Source organism: Saccopteryx leptura, chromosome 9 (genome assembly GCF_036850995.1).
Source record: "Saccopteryx leptura isolate mSacLep1 chromosome 9, mSacLep1_pri_phased_curated, whole genome shotgun sequence".
Classification (NCBI taxonomy): Eukaryota; Metazoa; Chordata; class Mammalia; order Chiroptera; family Emballonuridae; genus Saccopteryx; species Saccopteryx leptura.
This window is the reverse complement of record NC_089511.1, coordinates 49,670,937-49,691,504: the sequence shown is the minus strand read 5'-3', so window position 1 is coordinate 49,691,504 and position 20,568 is coordinate 49,670,937. Positions and strand designations below refer to the sequence as shown.

The 20,568-nt window shown below is 38.5% G+C and overlaps 1 protein-coding gene across 1 annotated transcript in view; it reads left to right on the top strand.

The window, feature by feature from the left end:
* Positions 1-392: 392 nt before the first annotated feature.
* Positions 393-20,568, top strand: part of MINPP1 (multiple inositol-polyphosphate phosphatase 1) — a 36,033-nt gene continuing 15,857 nt past the window's right edge. The window contains exons 1-4 of the mRNA XM_066348268.1: positions 393-1,160; positions 4,356-4,553; positions 6,155-6,252; positions 10,608-10,741. Of these exons, the coding sequence (XP_066204365.1) occupies positions 527-1,160; positions 4,356-4,553; positions 6,155-6,252; positions 10,608-10,741 (1,064 nt within the window). The 5' untranslated portion in view covers positions 393-526. The remainder of the gene's footprint in view (positions 1,161-4,355; positions 4,554-6,154; positions 6,253-10,607; positions 10,742-20,568) is intronic.

The window sequence follows — 20,568 nt, the reverse complement described above, 5'->3', positions numbered from 1 at the left end:
TATACTGTTATTTCCAAACACTAACAGGCCTAACATCTTGGGCTTCTGGAGGCATGCTAGCTAAGGCAAGGCCCAGGGATCTGTGTTCTCATCAACCGCCTCAGGTGGATTTGATGTGGCAGGTTCTGAGACCATATTTTGAAAAACAATTGGATGAGTAAGGATGATGATACATAGTTAGCTGTCAAAAGGTGCCCTGGCTCAGTTCGGGCTTGTTGACACCTCAGAAAATTATAAAGGCGGGGAGTCGTGGCGTCAGTCCCAGGCCGGCCCACGTCGGCTCCCCCTGAAGCACAGCTCTCCAAAGCTGCTCCGGGTTTGCTGCAGGCTTCCTCTGAGCCACAGAGTCTAAGCGGCCCCTCGGAGCTCCCCACGGGAGCCGACGACACTCCGCCAGCCCGCGGCCTGCACACAGCCACTGCCCGAGGCACAGGCCGGAAGCAAGCCCCGGGCCCGCCCCCTGCTCGCCGGAGCCGGAAGTTGGGGCCGGCGCCTGTACGCCCCGCTCCGCGGGCCGCACAGCAACATGCTTCGCGGCTCTGGCTGCCTCCCCAGGGCTTCCCTGGCACCCGCCGCGGTCCTGGCTGCGGCTCTGCTCGCGTCGCTCTCGCGCTGCTCCCTCCTGGAGCCGCAGGACCTTGTGGTCTCGCCGCTCAGCCAGTACTTCGGCACCAAAACTCGCTACGAGGATGCCAACCCCGGGCTGCTGCCGGACCCCGAGGCGCCGCGGCGGGACCCGGAGCTGCTGGAGAACTGCACGCCGGTGCAGCTGGTCGCCCTCATCCGCCACGGCACCCGCTACCCTACCTCCAAGCAGATCCGCAAGCTGCGGCAGCTGCACGGGCTGCTGCAGGCCCGCGGGCCCGGGGAGCATCGGGCCGACGCCGCCGGCGGCCGGGACCTCGGCGCCGCGCTGGCCGACCGTCCGCTGTGGTACGCGGACTGGATGGACGGGCAGCTGGTGGAGAAGGGGCGGCAGGACATGCGACAGCTGGCGTTGCGCCTCTCCTCCCTTTTCCCGGGCCTCTTCAGCCGCGAGAACTGTAGCCGCTTGCAGCTGGTCACCAGCTCCAAGCACCGCTGCGTGGAGAGCGGCGACGCCTTCCTGAAGGGACTGTGGCAGCACTACCATCCTGGGTCACCGGCGCCCGACGTTGCAGGTGACCTCCCTCGTTCTCACCCCACCTGAAATCCCCTCCACCAGCCTCCTGAATCTTCCCCCCGATCCCAGTCAGTGCCCAATCCCAGCCACTAATTTCCCTCTGCCCTCGTTCCCCAGTCTCTCGGACCCCCACCCCATGTCATGCTCTGGATTTAACTATCTCCCTTCTCATACACACATTTTTTTATTCATTCGTCAGGTATGAATTTGGCACCTTCAACGTGCAGGACGTTGTAGTAAAACGTTGCGGGATTCAATAGGAAAAGAGACAAAGGACCTTTTTGATCATCCTTTCTCAAATTGATTTGCCCTCTCTGAGCAACAAACCCTACCTTTCCTCCCTCTGTGGCTGCTACAGTTGGGCACACTTTAAATACCATCTAGGACTTTATTTCTCAGGCTTTGCTTCTCATGCTGTGTGTTTTTTTACTGATCAGTGTTTTCCAGATGGTGTAGACCTACCTCCTATTTGAGAAAGCTGCTTTAACATTTTCTTTACTGTTGTGCTTTTTTCTCTATTTTGTTCTTATAGGTACTGTAGATTGACCTCCATTGTAGCTGTGCTCCATGGCAACATGCAGTATTTTATTAATTTATTCCATTACTTATTCTTTTGCAAAATTTGAGACATCATCTAGTGAGACCCCTTAATTCAGAGGTGGAGCAGCTGAGCCCAAAAATATGCCTTGTGGACTCAAGTCAGGCCCAGAATTCCAGGTCTTCTGTTTTCCAGGAATAGTGCTTTTTTTCCCTTAGAAAATATTTAATAGACACAGTTAATACTAATAGCAAACACTTAATACCGGCCATACGCCAGGCATGCTTTACATTTATTTCACTAAATCATTACCACAGTCTCTGAGGTTGACAGTATTTTCCCCCTCCGTAACAGATGAGGAAATTGAGAAACAAACACTAAAGAATTGGTCTAATTTCACAAAGCTAGGTATGGAACCAGGAAATCTGATTTAGAGCTTGTCTCTTAACCATTACACTATATAACTTCTCTCTGTCTTGTAATTTAGGATGAGAATAAAAAATATAACATTTTCCTTTTGTTGCCAGAGATGATCAAATGTTAATATATTTTCTTTATCAGTTTTAAGATCAGAGTTGAGAGATGCGGCATCATTTAGTTTCAAAGCCCAAGTGAAAAATGAAATAGGCTGGTTTTCCATTTCCCCAATAGCATCCTTTCCTGAAGCATTTCAACCATTTCCAAGGGTTCTTCCATCGATAGTGTGTCATATTATTGCTCTGTGGATAATTCATTGGCTGAACTGGGGTTAGTCACCTGTTGAATTGTGCTTTTTAATTATAGATAAGCTTTTTCTATTAATATGAGTGAAAATTACCCACAAATCTGTTAAGTTAAAATATTGAATTAGTATAACACAGCATGTACATGGTGGGGCAAGAGTAGATTTACAGTTGTTATGGGAAATAATACAAGAATAAACTCTTCTGTATACTCACAACTGGAAACCTCTTTTGCTCCACCCTGTATAGTGTATACCAGAAAAAGAGCCATTGGACCTCCTGGGTGGCATTGTGGGGATTGGCATTGGCCTCACAGTACAAAGCCAGGGATCAGAATAGTTTAAAATAAGCCCACCCCTCACCATTTTTAGTGTCAGATTAAACCCCTTTGCCTAGATACTTCATTATTGTCTAGAGACAATTGTTTTGCCTGTTATGTACATCTGGGCTTTTGAGAGAGGACACAGAATTAGATTTTGTATTCTTACAGAAACAGGACAAGGCCTTTGTTTCTGTTTAAAGAGCAGCAGTAATTAGATAATACAAAGATCCAGATCCACTTGGGAAATTATATTTTGAATTTGCAGTTAAAATGGACAGAATTATCCATTTCAGAGTTTCCAGAAATGGATGTAGACAGACAGATGTATATATTTTTTCCATACACATATCTAAAGCAAAGCAGTATGACTAGATTTAATTTTCTGATTTTATGTACAGAAACAGGGTTCTTTTTATGGTAAATTATTGAAGAATATGATGATTTAAGCCAGTGTGTTTTGAATATAACTCTGAAAAAACTTGAAAGATACCCCAATAGTTTAAGCATGATTATGAATGCTTTTCCAATATCATTTGTTGCCAAATTGGGAAGATAATATGTTATTAAATTCTAAATGGGAAGTTGTCTGGGAGCTTCAGTTAGAAAACAGACCAAATCAGAAGCTCCTAGCACAGTGGAAAACAAAAGCGTTAATGGAGTTTGTGCTGTTGTCAGTAGTTTTTGTCCCAAGCAGTCTTTCCCAAAGTAAAGAGGGTTGAGAAAGTTATTTGGGAAATAATATATTCTATTTAGAATTTGGCTTAGAGTAGAAAAACATTCTGTCTGTTGAATTATCTCTCACTTTGTGTGTAATCAGAAATTTTGCTAATTTTTAGTTTGTTTTTCAAATTTTCTGTACCTAACAAACAGTACTTACATAACACAGTTTTGTACTTTATAAGACTTTTTTTTTTTTAATTTTTATTTATTTATTTTTTTTTACAGAGACAGAGAGTGAGTAAGAGAGACGGACAGACAGGGACAGAGAGAGATGAGAAGCATCAATCATTAGTTTTTCATTGCGCGTTGCAACACCTTAGTTGTTCATTGACTGCCCTCTCATATGTGCCTTGACCGCGGGCCTTCAGCGGACCGAGCAACCCCTTGCTGGAGCCAGCGACCTTGGGTCCAAGCTGGTGAGCTTTTGCTTAAACCAGATGAGCTCATGCTCAAGCTGGCGACCTTGGGGTCTCGAACCTGGGTCCTCTTCATCCCAGTCCGATGCTCTATCCACTGTGCCACCACCTGGTCAGGCTATACGACTTTTATGTCTAATTGTTTTTGCTTTCTTTAAGAAAACATTAATTTCAGTCACCTTTATTTTATTGTGTGGTATTGCTATAACGCGTTGTATTTTATATTTGATACTCTGTTTCTTTAGTCTTTTCTAGCTTATACTCTCATAAATTATTACTACAAATGGGGAATCGTTTTGACCTTCCTCTTTCTTGAATAAGGTGTGCTTATTTCAAATATGAGTAAATAGGTTTTTAGTGTTTCTTTTCACACTTGAAACAAAATTTCCAATAATCTGAAATTGTCACTTATGTGAACTATATATATATATATGGGGGTGTGTAGATATATAATATGTTTAATTTTCCCTTTCAGACATGGAGTGTGGACCTCCAAGAATTAATGATAAGCTAATGAGGTTCTTTGATCATTGTGAGAAGTTTACAACTGAAGTGGAAAGTAATAATACAGCTCTTTATCATGTAGAAGCCTTCAAAACTGGACCAGAAATGCAGAAAGTCTTAAAAAAAGTTGCAGCTATTTTACAAGTGCCAGTCAACAATTTAAATGCAGGTAATGTGCCTGTTATCTTTCATTTGAATTCTGAAATAATTTAAATGTTCTTTTAACTTTGAAAATGAAAAAATATGCAATCATAAAGTTATTCCTTTTAAAGGCCCACAGTTGATTTTACGGTAAAAAATAATATGTTCTAGATCAAGAAAATAGTACGCCTCATGTTTACTATTTTTAGATTCAAATTCTTCTTTGAAGTGTATGTAAATTAATGTTCAAGATTCTTGCTATATCCAGAGGGCATACATCCTTGCAATTTTTTTGAGGGTAGAGGTATACATAAAGCTTTAATTCTCACCATTTTTTATAAAACAAAAATTACCTTTTCTGTGTTACCTTCTCATAAAGTGACACAGATTGAAAGGCTTATAAATTTAACTTTTGAAGAAATTCAGAAGTATGTGCTAATGTTTTTAAGAGATAAGTTTTAGAAAGTAAGAGGCAAAGTAGTGTGATTTTATTTTTTTTGAGGCTTTAAACCTAAAGATGCTGAGAAAAGTGAGAGGTTGTGTCTTTCATAAGGTATTGCTGTGATGAGCTGACTGTAATTTATCATGCTATCTAGGACACTTTTGAGGGTGAAAATGACATTATTAATAGTTAGGCTGGGAAAGCAGGTGGAAAACGAGGGCATATGTTTGCCTAGAAATCTTATGTTTTATTTCTGTTTTCTAGGAATTTATAATGCATAGAGCAGGTGTTGACAAATATGCATTCAAAGATTTCATAATATTGTGAATAAATTTCCAAAAGACTATAAGTAGGAGATGTTGGGGGGAAAAAGTAGACTGAAATCTGTCAATCACAGAGCCTGAATGTTTTATAAGGATCAAAAAAAAATCAAAATGCCTAGACATTTTTTTTTGCCTCATTTTCCTTGGAAAAGAGGGAAGCCAGTGAGATTCAAGAAAAAGCAATGGAGGCAACCTCTCCCCTGCATTTGATGTCTTTTCTCTCTTTTTAGCAGTGTCACCACTTGCCCGTGACTGAGTTAATATTTAGGAAGGAAGGAGGGAGGGAGGGAGGGGCATCCAGTTACAGTTGTGTCACTTGCTTGTTTATTGATTGCTTGTCATAGTGCCTGGGGGAGGAGTGGCTTCAGCTGAGCCAATGACCCATTGGCTCAAGGGAGCACCTTGCGCTCAAGCCAGTGACCGTGGGGTCATGTCTATGACTCCTCGCTCAAGCTGGTGAGCCTGTGTTCAAGCCAGATGAAACCAAGCTGGCAACCTTGGGGTTTTGAACCTGGGTCCTCAGCATCCCACTTAGTTCTCTCCACTGTGCCACCACCCGGTCAGGCGAGAGCAGTATTCTAATTTGGTACTAACAAAGGCTACTTTGTGTAGCCTAACTACTCATTGAGTTGAAATTTATACCTCCTCATAGTTTCTCCTGACAGTTCCAGTATCCTCCCCTTTGGATTGTACAGAGTAAGTTTTAATTCTTTGATAGTTGGGAAGCAACTGAATAGTCTCCTCACAAAGCTAATTTTACCCAGATTCTTCAGCTGTATTGCACATGGCGTTTTATAGATATTTAGCATTTGGAAAATTGCAGCAAATAGTAACTCACAAATTTTACCTTTTTTCCCCCCCCAGATTTAATTCAGGTAGCTTTTTTCACCTGTTCATTTGACCTGGCAATTAAAGGTGTTAAATCTCCTTGGTGTGATGTTTTTGACACAGATGATGCAAAAGTAAGTATTAATTTTGCAGTTTCTTTGCATTTTTTGCATGATTTTTGTTATTACTTGAAGTAGCTTCTCTTTCTTTTTTTTTTTTTTTTTTTTAAGAGTTTTTATTTATTTATTTACAGAGACAGAGGGAGAGTCAGAGAGAGGGATAGCTAGGGACAGACAGACAGGAACGGAGAGAGATGAGAAGCATCAATCATCCGTTTTTCGTTGCGACACCTTAGTTGTTCATTGATTGCTTTCTCATATGTGCCTTCCTGGTCAGGCTGAAGTAGCTTCTCAAAAAATAAGTATTGTAGGGAACATTAACTGTCTTTGACTAACTCATAATTTTTCTTATCTGAAGAGAGGTTGCTTGTTCAGATAGGACCCACCTACTCTGGAAAACATTCTTCCACTGTGATTTGATTCCTAGGTCCACCCAGTTGAACTCCTGTTTAACCCAACATTAGATTTTATTGTTGGAAAGGATTATAGAGCTAATATAATTAGAATTTTTCAACAGTTTTCATGATTGAGTTCTGTTCTACCTGGTGACGGCAGTAATTTATCTACAATTACTGTCTGCTCACTTCATATTTCATATGCCTTTGTAGACTTTGTAGACTTTTAGATTCTAGAAAGAGAAGGACGGACAGGCCTCTGGTGACTTTGAGGGAGGCAAATTCTGGTCAGTTCTGGGATGCTAGAAGTTGAGGAAGAAGTTGACCTAATGGTAGATCAGTCTTTACAGAAGAAATGACTCATGAACTAGTTACTTTTCTGTGGGATAGCTTTTTGCAACTTTGTACCTATCTTTTACTATATCCAGAGTGAATCTAGACTTCCTGTCTTCAGGAGTCAGTTTTGGTATAATATTTCCTTATAAAGTCACCCAAAGCTCGGTTGTCAGAGTTATTTGTAGAGTTTGGCCAGTTTATCTCAGGGTTTAAAAAAAGATATTTTCCCTCTTTCTGAAATTATTTTTCCCTTATTACTTATTTGTATATTAGTGCTTTCACAGTTTTCTTTGTTACATTAGTTTATTACATTAGTTTGCTAATTTATTGTTTCAAAAAAATTATATTCTTAAACTTTATATAACATATAATTTATATATATAATATACTTAATATACTCAACATGTATTTTTTGTGTGTCTAGTTTTTTTCAACATTATGTTTTGTTTTGTTTTTTTCAATATTATGTTTTTAATACTACCCACAATGCTGCTGCATGTACCTCACAATCATCTGCCGCTTAATGATGCAGACATGTTCTGAGAAATGCATCATTAGGTGATTCCGATGTTGTAGGAACATCATAGAGTACACTTACACAAAGCTAGATAGTATAACCAACTACACACCTAGGCTACATGGTGTAGCCTATTGCTCCTAGGCTCTGAGCGTGCACAGCATGTTCTTGCAGAAGACAACCCCAAGGTCAAGCAAGCACAAGAGAAAATGGTGCAATCAAGAGATGTGTAAACAAACACGAGATATATGAGGTTGCTGCCAGTGTAACACAGCATACTGTTTTATAGCAAACTTTTTTTTGGAACTAGAGTACACTCTAATGATTAAAAATTGAATATATAAGCCAGTAGGATAGTTGTTTATTATTATCAAGTGTTATGTGCTGTACACAATTGAATGTGCTGTACACATTTATATGACTGGCAACACAGTAGGTTTGTTTACACCAGCATGACCATAAACATGTGAGCAATGTATTGGCTCTGATGTTGCAATGGCTATAATGTCACCAGGTGGTAGAAAGGTTTCATTATAATCTTAGGGGATCACAATGTATATATAGTCTGTGCTGACTTTAAAATGTTATGCAGTGCATAGTTCTAGTTCACTTACTTTCATTGCTATGTAGTATTCTGTTGTATGAATTATTAGTTTTTAAATCCACTATCTTGTTGGTAGACATTTAGGTGTTGTTTAGGTTATTTTCAGTCTGGGGCTATTTTGTTCCATTTTCTGGTTGTTTATGTCAGAAGGACATGACTGGTGTTTTCTCATTATGGCCCATCATACATTCTTTTAATATACTGTTAAATTTTATTTGGTAATGTTTTATTTTAAATTCATTGAGTCATGTTTATCGTGTGGTTCGTCAGTGGCAGTTGCTGTCATTTGTGAGTGATATTACTGGCCTAGCCCTGCTCCTCTCCCTTCAGAGGGTTAGACATTCAAGGGGAAATTTTTGTTTGTAACAAGGACTAGAAATCACAGTTGGAGTTTCGTTGGTGAGAGCATCAGATGCTATCTTGCAATGCAGTGGTCTGAATTTTTTCTCCTCACCCCTGTTTCTTTGGGCTTTCCTGTCCGGTTTTGGTAATAGGCTCTGTTAGTCTCCCATCCACAGACTAACCAGGCCCAACCCTGCTTAGCTTCTGAAATTAGATTAGTGTCCTAAAATGAGTCGAGAAACTCTTGATCTTTTTCCATGTTCTGGAATAATTTAAATATTAGAAACTAACTTCCTGGAAGGTTTGGAAGAATTCATGGTTAAAACCAACTATGCCTAATACCTTTCAGATAAATGTTTGGCTCTATTTTGTATAGTCAGTTTGGATAACTTACATTTCTCTAGAAAACCACCCATTTCATTTACATTTTCAAGTCTTTTTATATCAAATTTTACTAATGTGCGGAAAATCTCCAGTTATAGCTCCTTTTTCATTTCTGATACCATTTTTTATTTCTTGGATAGTTTTTACTTTTTAAAAATGTTTACCTTGACTTTTTGCTAACTTCTTCATTTAGTTGCCTCTTTATATATTTAGTTTTGTTTTGGTTATACGGCACTGACACACTCTTGCTCTTAAACTTAGGGCTTGAACTTTGTTTCCCTAGAGGCTCTTTTGGGAGGAACAGCTCATAACTACCACAAACGCTTCTCATGTGCCTCTCTTTGTGTTGCAGGTTTCAGTTCTCTGTCTTTGGTGTTTATATGATCAAATGATACTTGAGTACAAAGTTTAACATTCAGATAAGGCTACCTCAATAGCCAACTCCAATTAAGACCGCTCCACAGAGATTAATTGCTGTCAGTTTGATGTGTACTTTTTTGGTGGTGCTATTTATAATCTATATCATTCTCAGAAATGTAAACATTGTAGTGTCTGTGTGTATTTTGGCAACAAATGGTCACTTTACTGTTTTTATTACTTTTAACTTGCTCTTCTCACTCAGCGGTGTATCTTAAAGAGCTTTCATGTCAGCACTTGTAGATCTACAATGTAGAATTTTTAATAACTACATAGTATTTTGTGGTATGTATATACTGTAGTTTATTTAAGCATCTACCTATTAATAGGGTTTTTTGACTCCTGTAAGCAGTGCTGCTGTAAGACATTCTTGTGCATTATTTGTGTTCCCCTGTGAATATTACTTTTTAGAAATGGAATTAAATGGGCCTTAGAGATGTATGTTTTTAAGAATTTTGTCAATTTGCCTTTTACAGTATCTGCACAAATATACATTCTTTCAGCAGCAACAATTTTCCAAACTGTTGGTTTACTTTTATTCATTTTATTTTTGCCAAACTGATACCTGAACCAAAGTAACTCGTTTTCTTTCTGGTTTCTATCTTCCTAAAATTCTTAAATATTTCTGATCTACTGTTGAGATCTGTCTATGCTATAATGAATATTCTTCCAGGTATATCTTTTTTCTGTATATATCTTTGCTGTTGCTTTAATATAGTTTTAGAAGAAAGGAGAGGTGAGCACATATCTCTAATACCCACTGTTCTGAACTGTCATAGATACTGGATTTTTGGCTGTGACTGCTAACTTGCTTTTGCGTGCCGTCCTCTACATGCCTACAATTTGAATATGTGTATCAACATATATCTCTGTGTTATGGATCTTTGGGTGTAATCAGTCAAGACTGGAAATGGCAACTGTAAATTAGGGAATCTGTTACATGAATAAAAATGTAATAGTGCCCTGGCCATTTGGCTCAGTGGTAGAGTGTTGGCTGGGCATGTAGAAATCCTAGGTTCGATTCCCAGTCAGGGCACACAGAAGAAGCGCCCATCTGCTTCTCCATCCTTCCCTCTCTCCTTTTTCTCTGTCCTTCTTTTCCCCTCCTGCAGCCAAGGCTCCATTGGAGCAAAGTTGGCCCAGGTGCTGAGGGTGGCTCCATGGCCTCCGCCTCAGGCACTAGAATGGCTCTGGTTGCAACAGAGCAACGCCCCAGATGGGCAGAGCATCGCCCCCTGGTGGGCATGCTGGGTGGATCCCAGTTGGGCGCATGCGGGAGTCTGTCTCTCTCTGCCTCCCCGCTTCTCACTTCAGAAAAAATACAAAAAAATATAAAAATTATAATAGTAATGATTTTTGAAATTTTTATTTTTAGGTATTAGAATATTTAAATGATCTGAAACAATATTGGAAAAGAGGATATGGGTATGCTATTAATAGTCGATCCAGCTGCACCCTGTTTCAGGATATCTTTCAGCACTTGGACAAAGCAGTTGAACAGAAAAAGAGGTAAAAATACTTAAAAATATTTTTTTGGTGTGTATTCTGAGTACCCAGGTAAGCAAAAGGTTTTATAATTGGTGATTTTAAAAAATTAGATTTTGTTTATGTTTTTAAAAATATTTTATGTAATAATTATTTTTACAAAAGAATTAAATGACATATGTAAGTAGTAAAATATATATATATAAACCCTCCATTCAACCTCAGAACTAGAACAATATTAATAATTTATATTTTTATTTCTATCTACTGTAACTACTATTCTGATTTAGTGTATATCATTTTTTTGCCTCTTTAAAGACAGTTTTTGTTATGAATGTATGTGTGCCTAAACAATAAATGTAGTTTTTCCTAGAGTCATATGCTGTTGTCTTCTGGGATGCACTTCCCCCCTCAGTGTTACATTTACCAGTATAATACTCTTCATGTTGTTGCACATATTACAGTTTATTCATTTTTGCTGCAATAGAGTATTCAGTAATGTGCAATATTCAGTAAAATAAATACCACAATTTATATCATCTTTTCTTGTCAGTGGGTATTTGGGTAGTTTGTGTTTCTTACTATTATAAATCGTGTAATTATACATGGCCTTCTGGTATGAATTGTCAAACGTTTTTATTTTAAATGAGAGCTTCTCATTGAAAAGCCTTTTTTAACGTTCATACTTTTCAAGGTGTTTTTTTTTTTTAAATAATTGAACCTTTGATAGAATCTAAACGCCGTTTTACTTGACAAGTATGCTTCCATGAAAAATTATATATTCACAGTTGGAGATGGTGTTTTCTGCTGCCAGTTTTGTGGGCAAATAAGTCAAGGCAAGTTCTGTTTTTGAGGTAGGCATTAACTTCTTTTCTAGTTAGTTTTATGAATGGTTTAAACCTTTTAGACTTTATGAGACAACAGATCTTTACTCTCTGTTCATTGTTCATCCCATTGTTGAATGTGAGGTGTGGCAAACTTAAAATTGTGTCAGAAAGATTCTTAATTAAATTTTTGAAGGTTTGCAATTATAATTTGATACCAGACTTAAAGCTTATGAAAGAAGTTTATATTGATGTTTTAAAATAAGCGTATTTCTGTATACTGTAAACTATATAAAACATCACAGAGAAAAATTAAAGATGACCCAAATAAATGTAGAGATATACTTTCATTATGGTTTGGACAACTCAAATTGATAGACTGAATGCAATCTGTGTCACCATCCTGTAGGTCTCTGTAGAAATTGAGAAGCTTATTCTCAAATGATAGAGAAATGCAAAGGACCTAGAAGAGCTAAAGCAATTTTGAAAAAAAACAACAAAAGAACTTGACTCAAAACTTATTATAAAATAGTAGCCATAGAAAAACAGATCAATGGTCTAGGATATAGACAAGAAATAAACTTACAAGTCAATTTTTTTTTTTACAGAGACAGAGAGAGATAGATAGGGACAGACAGACAGACAGGAACAGAGAGAGAGAGAGATAAGAAGCATCAATCATCAGTTTTCGTTGTGACACCTTAGTTGTTCATTGATTGCTTTCTCTATGTGCCTTGACCGTGGGCCTTCAGCAGACCGAGTAACCCCTTGCTCGAGCCAGCGACCTTGAGTCCAAGCTGGTGAGCTTTGCTCAAACCAGATGAGCCTGCGCTCAAACTGGCGACCTCGGGGTCTCGAACCTGGGTCCTCTGCATCCCAGTCCGATGCTCTATCCACTGCACCACTGCCTGGTCAGGCCTTACAAGTCAATTTTTGACAAAGATACCCAAAATAAATGCTTTGGAGAAAAAGGTAGTCTTTTCAACAAATGGTGCTGAAACAATTGGATATCCATATGTTAGAAAATTACAAATAGATCCTACTGCATACGTTATACAAGAAGGGGTCATTCCCAGCAATCCCTCTACTGGGTATATACCCCAAAACCTCAGAAACATTGATACGTGAAGACACATGTAGCCCCATGTTCATTGCAGCACTGTTCACAGTGGCCAAGACATGGAAACAACCAAAAAGCCCTTCAATAGAAGACTGGATAAAGAAGATGTGGCACATATACATTATGGAATACTACTCAGCCATAAGAAATGATGACATCAGATCATTTACAGCAAAATGGTGGGATCTTGATAACATTATAAGGAGTGAAATAAGTAAATCAGAAAAAAACAAGAACTACATGATTCCATACATTGGTGGAACATAAAAATGAGACTAAGAGACATGGACAAGTGTGTGGTGGTTACCAGGGGTGGGGGGAGGGAGGACAGGGGGAGAGTTAAGGGGAGGGGGAGGGGCACAGAGAATTAGATAGAGGGTGGCGAAGGACAATCTGACTTTGGGCGAGGGGTATGCAACATAATTTAATGACAAGGTAACCTAGACATGTTTTCTTTGAATATATGTACCCTGATTTATTAATGTCATCCCATTACCATTAATAAAAATTTATTTAAAAAAAAAAAAAAAAAAGAAGGGGTCATAGATTTAAATGTAAAGTGTAAAATTGGAAAACTTCTGGGAGAAGTATAGGAGCAATGACCTAAATATGAGCTAAAAAAAACCTGTGAAACTCTTTTTTTTTTGTATTTTTCTGAAGCTGGAAACGGGGAGAGACAGTCAGACAGACTCCCGCATGCGCCCGACCGGGATCCACCCAGCACGCTCACCAGGGGCGACCTCTGCCCACCAGGGGGCGATGCTCTGCCCCTCCGGGGTGTTACTCTTTTGCGACCAGAGCCGCTCTAGCACCTGGGGCAGAGGCCAAGGAGCCATCCCCAGTGCCCGGACCATCTTTGTTCCAATGGAGCCTTGGCTGCGGGAGGGGAAGAGAGAGACAGAGAGGAAGGGGGGGGGGGGGTTAGAAGCAAATGGGTGCTTCTCCTATGTGCCCTGGCCGGGAATCGAACCCGGGTCCCCCGCATGCCAGGTCGACGCTCTACCGCTGAGCCAACCGGCCAGGGCCCCTGTGAAACTCTTAAAACAAAATGTAGTATTAAATCTTTATGATCTTGGATTAGGCAAAAATTTCTTAGATGCAACAGCAAAAGCAAGATCTATTAAAAAATTGATAAAATGGACTTTATCAAAATGAAAAATCTTGGCCCTGGCCAGTGGCTTGCTCAGTAGTACATAGAGCATCAACCTGTGTATGGATGTCCCAGGTCCATCTGCTTCTCCCCTGCTTCCTCTCTCCCTTCTCTATCTCTTCCGCTCCCACATCTCGATTGGTTCAAACATGGCCCTGGGTGCTGAGGATAGCTCTGTTGGCACACATTAGCCTCAGGCAGTAAAAGTAGCTCGGTACTCGAGCATTGGCCCCATACAGGGTTGCTAGGTGGATCCCAGTCAGGGTGCATTTGGGAAACTGCCTTACTATCTCCCCTCCTTTCACCTTAAAAAAAGGGAAAGAAAATAAAAACCTTTGTGCTTCAAAAGGCACTATTTGGAAAATGAGAACACAAGTAAAAGACTTGGAGAAAAATTTGCTAGATGTGTATGTGTGTGTGTGTGTGGTGTATGTAAGGGAGAGAGAGATATTAAGGATTTTAATCCAGGGCATACAGAGAAGTTACATCTAATTAATAAAGAGATGTTACAATTTTTAAAAAGAGTAAAAGATTTGAACAATTTACTAAAGAAAATGTATGGACAGCAAATAAGAACATGAAATGATGCTCAACATCATTAGGTAGTAAAACCGCAGTGAAATGTCAGTATTATACCCTCTAAACTGGCTGTGAAATAATAGGAAAATATATATTGATTTTTGCCCCGAAATCCTGACATAGGCATCTTGAAACTCTTGTAGTTTCCTGGGTAATAGGACTTACTGTCTTTTGTTGTAATAAGGCAATTCTGGGTGAGTTCCTGAATGGATGACTCCGAGCAGGGGTCCCCAAACTATAGCCCGGCCGCATGTGGCCCCCTGAGGCCATTTATCTGGCCCCCGCCGTACTTCCAGAAGGGGCACCTCTTTCATTGGTGGTCAGTGAGAGGAGCATAGTTCCCATTGAAATACTGGTCAGTTTGTTGATTTAAATTTACTTGTTCTTTATTTTAAATATTGTATTTGTTCCCGTTTTGTTTTTTTACTTTAAAATAAGATATGTGCAGTGTGCATAGGGATTTGTTCATAGTTTTTTTTTATAGTCCGGCCCTCCAACGGTCTGAGGGACAGTGAACTGGCCCCCTGTGTAAAAAGTTTGGGGACCCCTGCTCCAGGGTGAGGGCTGGCTGCAGGAACGACCAAGGCATGATTAGAAGCTTGGAATTTTCAACCTCCCCTTTCTCTTGAGAAGGGAAAAGTGCTGGAAACGGAGTTTGTGATCAAGAATGGCTACATGATGAAGCTGCCATAAAAATTTAAACAGTACAGGATTCTGGTCGATTCCGGGTTGCTGAGAGAGCAGCATCAATTTATAGCTGAAATGGGCAGAAGTTGTTAGTAACCTGGTTAGTAATCTGGAGACCTACTTCTTGTAATTGGCACCTGAAGTGGGGGAAGTCTAATTGCTTGGTGTAGGGAACGTTCCAGACAGTTGGTGATCAGAAGTGTCAAAAATGTTGCAAGTGTGGTAGTGTGAGAGTCAAAGAGAAACACAGGAAGAAAAGACTGGGTGGTTTTATTATAGACTGGCTGAAATTTAAAGAAAGGTTTGTCCTAAGTGTGGATGAGATTTGGGGAAACTGGAAACCTCATACATTTTTGCTGGGAATTTAAATTGTACAGCAACTTTGGAAAAGTTTGACAGCAGCTTAAAAACTTTAACATGTCTACTATATGATTTAGCAAATCCAGTCCTAAGTACCCAAAAGAAGTACAAAGTCTATACACACTTCTCTGTGAATGTTTATAGCAGTATTAGTCATAATAGCTAAAAAACGGTAAACAGTTCAAGTGACCATCAACTGATAAATGCATATACACAATGTAGTATTCCATATTAATTACTCAGCAGTGAAAAAGAATGAACTGCTGGTAGATGCAACAAAATGACTGACTTTGTGACTTTGAAAACATTATTCTGAAAAATGACATAATATTATATATTGAATGATTCTGTTTATTTGAAATTTCTGGAAAAGGCAGAACTTTGATTATTGGTCGCCTGGGTCTGGACGTAGGAGCAGAGATTGACGGCATTTGGGTCCAAGGGAATTTTTTAGGGTGATAGAAGTGTTCCTAAACTGGCTTGTAAAGGTTACTTCCACAGCTGTTGTATTTACTAAAATTCATCTAACTTAACAATTAAAATATGAATTTCATGGTAGTTATATTATTTGTGAATAAAACTTTGAAAACTATGGGTATATAATGGAAGGAAAAGGGGCAAAAGAAAAGAATGAAATAATGTTTTGGTAAAAATGGAAATAATTTTTAAAGAATTTACTGATTCAGTAAAATGGAATCAGGATTTTTTATAAGATAACCCCAAAATGCTTATGATATGTAGCTGTTAAAAATGTTTTTAAATTATTAGCTCACTTCCCTATATAAAATATGTTGGAAAGTAATTGAATTAAAAGAAATTAGGACTCTTGTCCCATTAAAGCCATTATATTTTTTTAAAAAGTAGACTGTATTTTTTAGAGCACTTTTAGTTTTACAATAAAATTGAGTGGGGGGTAAAAGATAACTAATATATCCCCTTACCCCACATATACATAGCCTTCCCCACTATCAAAATTCCATACCAGAATTATTTTTTAAAAACAGTTTGAGAAATAGCTCATATACTCTATAGTTTAATCATTTAAAGTGTATAATCCGATGGTTTTAGTATATTCACTTTGTGCAACCATCACTACTATTTAATTTTAGATCGTTTTCATTACCTGAAAAGAAACCCCGTGCCCATTGGCAGTCCCTCCTACTTATTCTAAGCCCTTTCAGCAGTAGGCCGTGACTAATCTACTTTGTTCTCTATGGATTGGCCTTTTCTGGACATTACATGCAAATGGAATCATATAATGTCTTTGTGATTGGCTTCTTCGACTTAGCATAATGTTTTCAAGGTTCCTCTGTCTTGTAGCATGTATCAATATTTCATTTTTTTTAATGGCTGAATAATGTTCCATTGTATGAATATATATATTTTGTCATTCATTCATTAATTGACAGACATTTGGGTTATATCCATTTTTTGGCTGTTGTGAGTAATGCTACTGTGAACATTTATTTGTATACAGATTTTTGTGCGGGCATGTTTTCACTTTCTTGGATATATGCCCAGGAATGGAATTTCTAGGAAGTCATTAATTTTGATGATCAAGTATTGTTAAAGAATATTAAAACTGTACTGTGCACGTGGTCCCTGATGTGCACTAGTTCCTGGATGTGATCTGAAGATGAAACTAAGTTGAGCTTAGCCTGTTTATAGTAATTTAGATCACCTGTTGGGCAGATTGATTTGTTTTAATCTTAAAATTAAACTTCAGTTTTCACTTTATTTTCTTATAATTTGCTTATGACACCCATAGTGAAATATAGAGGGGAAATATACCTGATGGAGTCATTATGTTAGGTAGTAACTGTTTGTGCTTTTATATACTTAGAAGCTAACAGTAGACTAATTTTCATACATGGCTTGTGAAATCAGATGCAGGAATACAGAAGCAGCATGATGTAGTTGGCAGATGCTTAGATTTGGGTTCAGTCCTAGTTCTATTTTATTGATCCTGCAGATTCTTCACTTTTTTTTTTTTTTTTAAATGAGAGAGAGAGAGAGAGAGAGAGAGAGAAATATGGAGGGACAGGGACAGACAGGAAGGGAGAGAGATGAGAAGCATCAACTCTTAGATGTGGCACTTTGGTTGTTTGTTCACTGATTGTTTTCTCATATGTGCCTTGACTGGGGGAGAGGGGTTACAGCAGAGCAAGTGACCCCTTGCTCAAGCCAGCAACTTTGGGCTTCAATCCAGTAACCTTACGCCAGCAATCATGGGGTCATGTCTATTATCCCATGCTCAGGCTGGTGAGCCCGTGCTCAAGCCAGTGCTCAAACTGGCGACTTTGGGGTTTTGAAACTGGGTCCTCAGTGTCTCAGTCCGACGTTCTATCCACTGTACCGGTGCCCGGTCAGGCCAGATTCCTCTCTTCTGAAACGGGGAATTTTTCACCCTGGCTGGATACCTCAGTTGGTTAGATCATCCTGAAGAACACAGGTTGCTGATTTGATCTCTGGTCAGGGCATATACAGGAACAGATTGATGTCCCTGTCTCTCTCTCTCTCTCTCTCCATTTCCCTCTCTCAAAAAAATCAATAAAAGAAACATTCAAAAAAACTAAAAAAATAAAAAGGAGAATCTCTCTCCTGACTCACAGGTTGTTGTGATAATCAAGTACCAAAGCACTTAGTATAATATGATATACAAATATGGTATTGCTTTGTATATGAGAGTTCTTGGCTAAAACATGTTCTTTTTTTATTGATTGATTTTAGAGAGAGAGAGAGGTGGGGTAGGTGTTGTTTTGCTTATTCATACATTCATTGGTTGATTCTTGTATATGGCCTGACTGGGGATTGAATCTGCAACCTTGGCATATTGGGATGTCACTCTAACTAACTGAGCTCCCTGGCCAGGCTAAACTGAGACATCCATACCACCCCACAATAACTATTCATAGTAGAAACAAGTACTTTTTAGGACATATTCTCTTAAAATTTTCATGGTCTTGAGCTTATTTATTAAACTAATTTCCTTTTCATTGGCAAGATGGAGAAAGTCTTTCTTTTTAATGATTGATCCTTTATTGTGAATTAGAAAAGATTCATTCAACAGTATTTTAAACACCGTATTATAATACATGTCAGGCAGTGTTTTAGGAACTTGATACAGTGATGAGTAAGACAAAGTCATGGCACTTGTGACTCTTACAGTCTAGAGAAAATAGAAATGTGTATGAAAGCCATGGGTCATGGTGTAACTGTTTGTGTAAAATTGTGAAATAATTCAAGTTTAAGCCAGTAAATTTGCTACTTAACCAGCTATTGCTAGTTAAGCAGCTGTGATTAGAAAAGTAGAATGAATTTAATGAAGAAATGAAATTTGAATTTTGTTCTTTTCTTCCCCATTATCTCTATAAGATATTTTTATCCTGCTTTTTTAAAGTAAAGTTTATGTTCTGGAATGTAACTGCTTTCCTCATGAGATCTTCTGTTTTGTGAGGGATACTCTTAGACATCAAAATTAATTGCTATAAATATCTGTTGTTAGTAAATAACTCTCATTATCCTTTTTCTACCTTTTCACTGACTCTCAAATCTCTGGTATTTTCAGATTTCATGGAAAAAGGGTATGGCTTTTCAAAGTTGTGTAGTTCCATATTTTAACATAAGATGGCAGCATTGAAATAAATGTAGAAAATGGTTATTTTGGTTCTCCCATTGTAATGGGAGAGTTTTGTCTTTTAAAGTTCTTTAAAATGTATGCAGATTCTAAGTCCTCGGAACCTATTCTTGTTTGTTTTGTTTTTTTGCTAAGTTTCTGAAGTCATTGTCCTTTGGAATTTTAACTCAGTGTACCAGGAGTCTCTTTTAGTACTAGTTACTGAAAGATATTGGCTAAATGAGGTAAAATACATATAACTAGTCTTTGTATTCTGAATTCAGACTCAGACGTCCAGGTGCCTACTGGAAAGACACTTTTTGACTCTCAGCAGACTGTCCGGTGATGCCTGGAACTTTATTTCACTGATCTCTCCTCAGTGCCTACAAACAAGTGAGAGAGATGCAGTTGGTGCTCAGTCTGTATGGAAGGAACGTCCATAGTCCTTTTTCTTCTGTAGTTCTTATTTTAGTCAGTGCCACCATCCTCCCAGGCATCCAGTCCACAAACCTGTCTCCCTCATCTTCTACATCTATGCGTCATATTATGTTCTTTTTGTTCGGCTTTCAGTTTTATACCAATTCCTTTCACTTTTCTTCACCCCCACTGCTCACCTCAGTTCACACTACTAGCTAGTAGCTTCTCTCACTCAGATTTTAGCACCTGCTTCCTAAGTGTTTCCCTGATTGCAGTGTTACTCTTCTTATACTCCAATACAGTTTATGCAGGCAATAAAGAGTATGCAAAAGGTGTGCATTTAAATTATTGTCACAAAGAACTAATGTCTAGTTTGGAGGATATTTGTAAAACAGCACTAAAACAAAAAAGTGCTGAAGGAGAATTAATTTGAACTGTGAGGTTTGGTAAAGGCTTTATGGAAGGGAGGAGATTTTGAGATTGTTTACTAAAGACTTCTTTCACTGACCTCAGAAGATCAGCCCTTAATACTTGTTTTAATTTTTTTTTAAAACAACTTTATTGTGGTATAGCTAATATAATCAGCACATATTTGGTGAGTTTTTATATATGTATATACCCATGAAATTGTTACCACGATTAAGATAATGAAATACCAGTCACGTGCAAAAATTTCTCTGTGGATCTTTGTAATCTACTTCTCATTCTAACCCTGGGCAACCACTGATCTGCTTTCTTACACTATAAATTAATTTGTATTTTCTACAATTTTATATAGTGGAACCATACACTATGTACATCTTTTTGGTTTGGCTTTTTTTACTCAGCTTAGTGGCTATGAGATTTACCCAAGTTACTGTGGGTAGCAGTAGTTCATTTCTTTTTAAGGCTGAGTAGTTTTGTTTCTATGAATACACCATAATTTGTTTTTCCTCTTTCCTTATGGACATTTGGTTGTTTCTAGTTTGTGGCTATTACAACTAAAGCTGCTGTGAACATTTGTGGTCTTTTATATGGACATACGCATATTATTTCTCTTGGATAATACCTAAAGAGATGGAATAGCTGAGTCATATGTAGGTATATGTTTAACTGTTT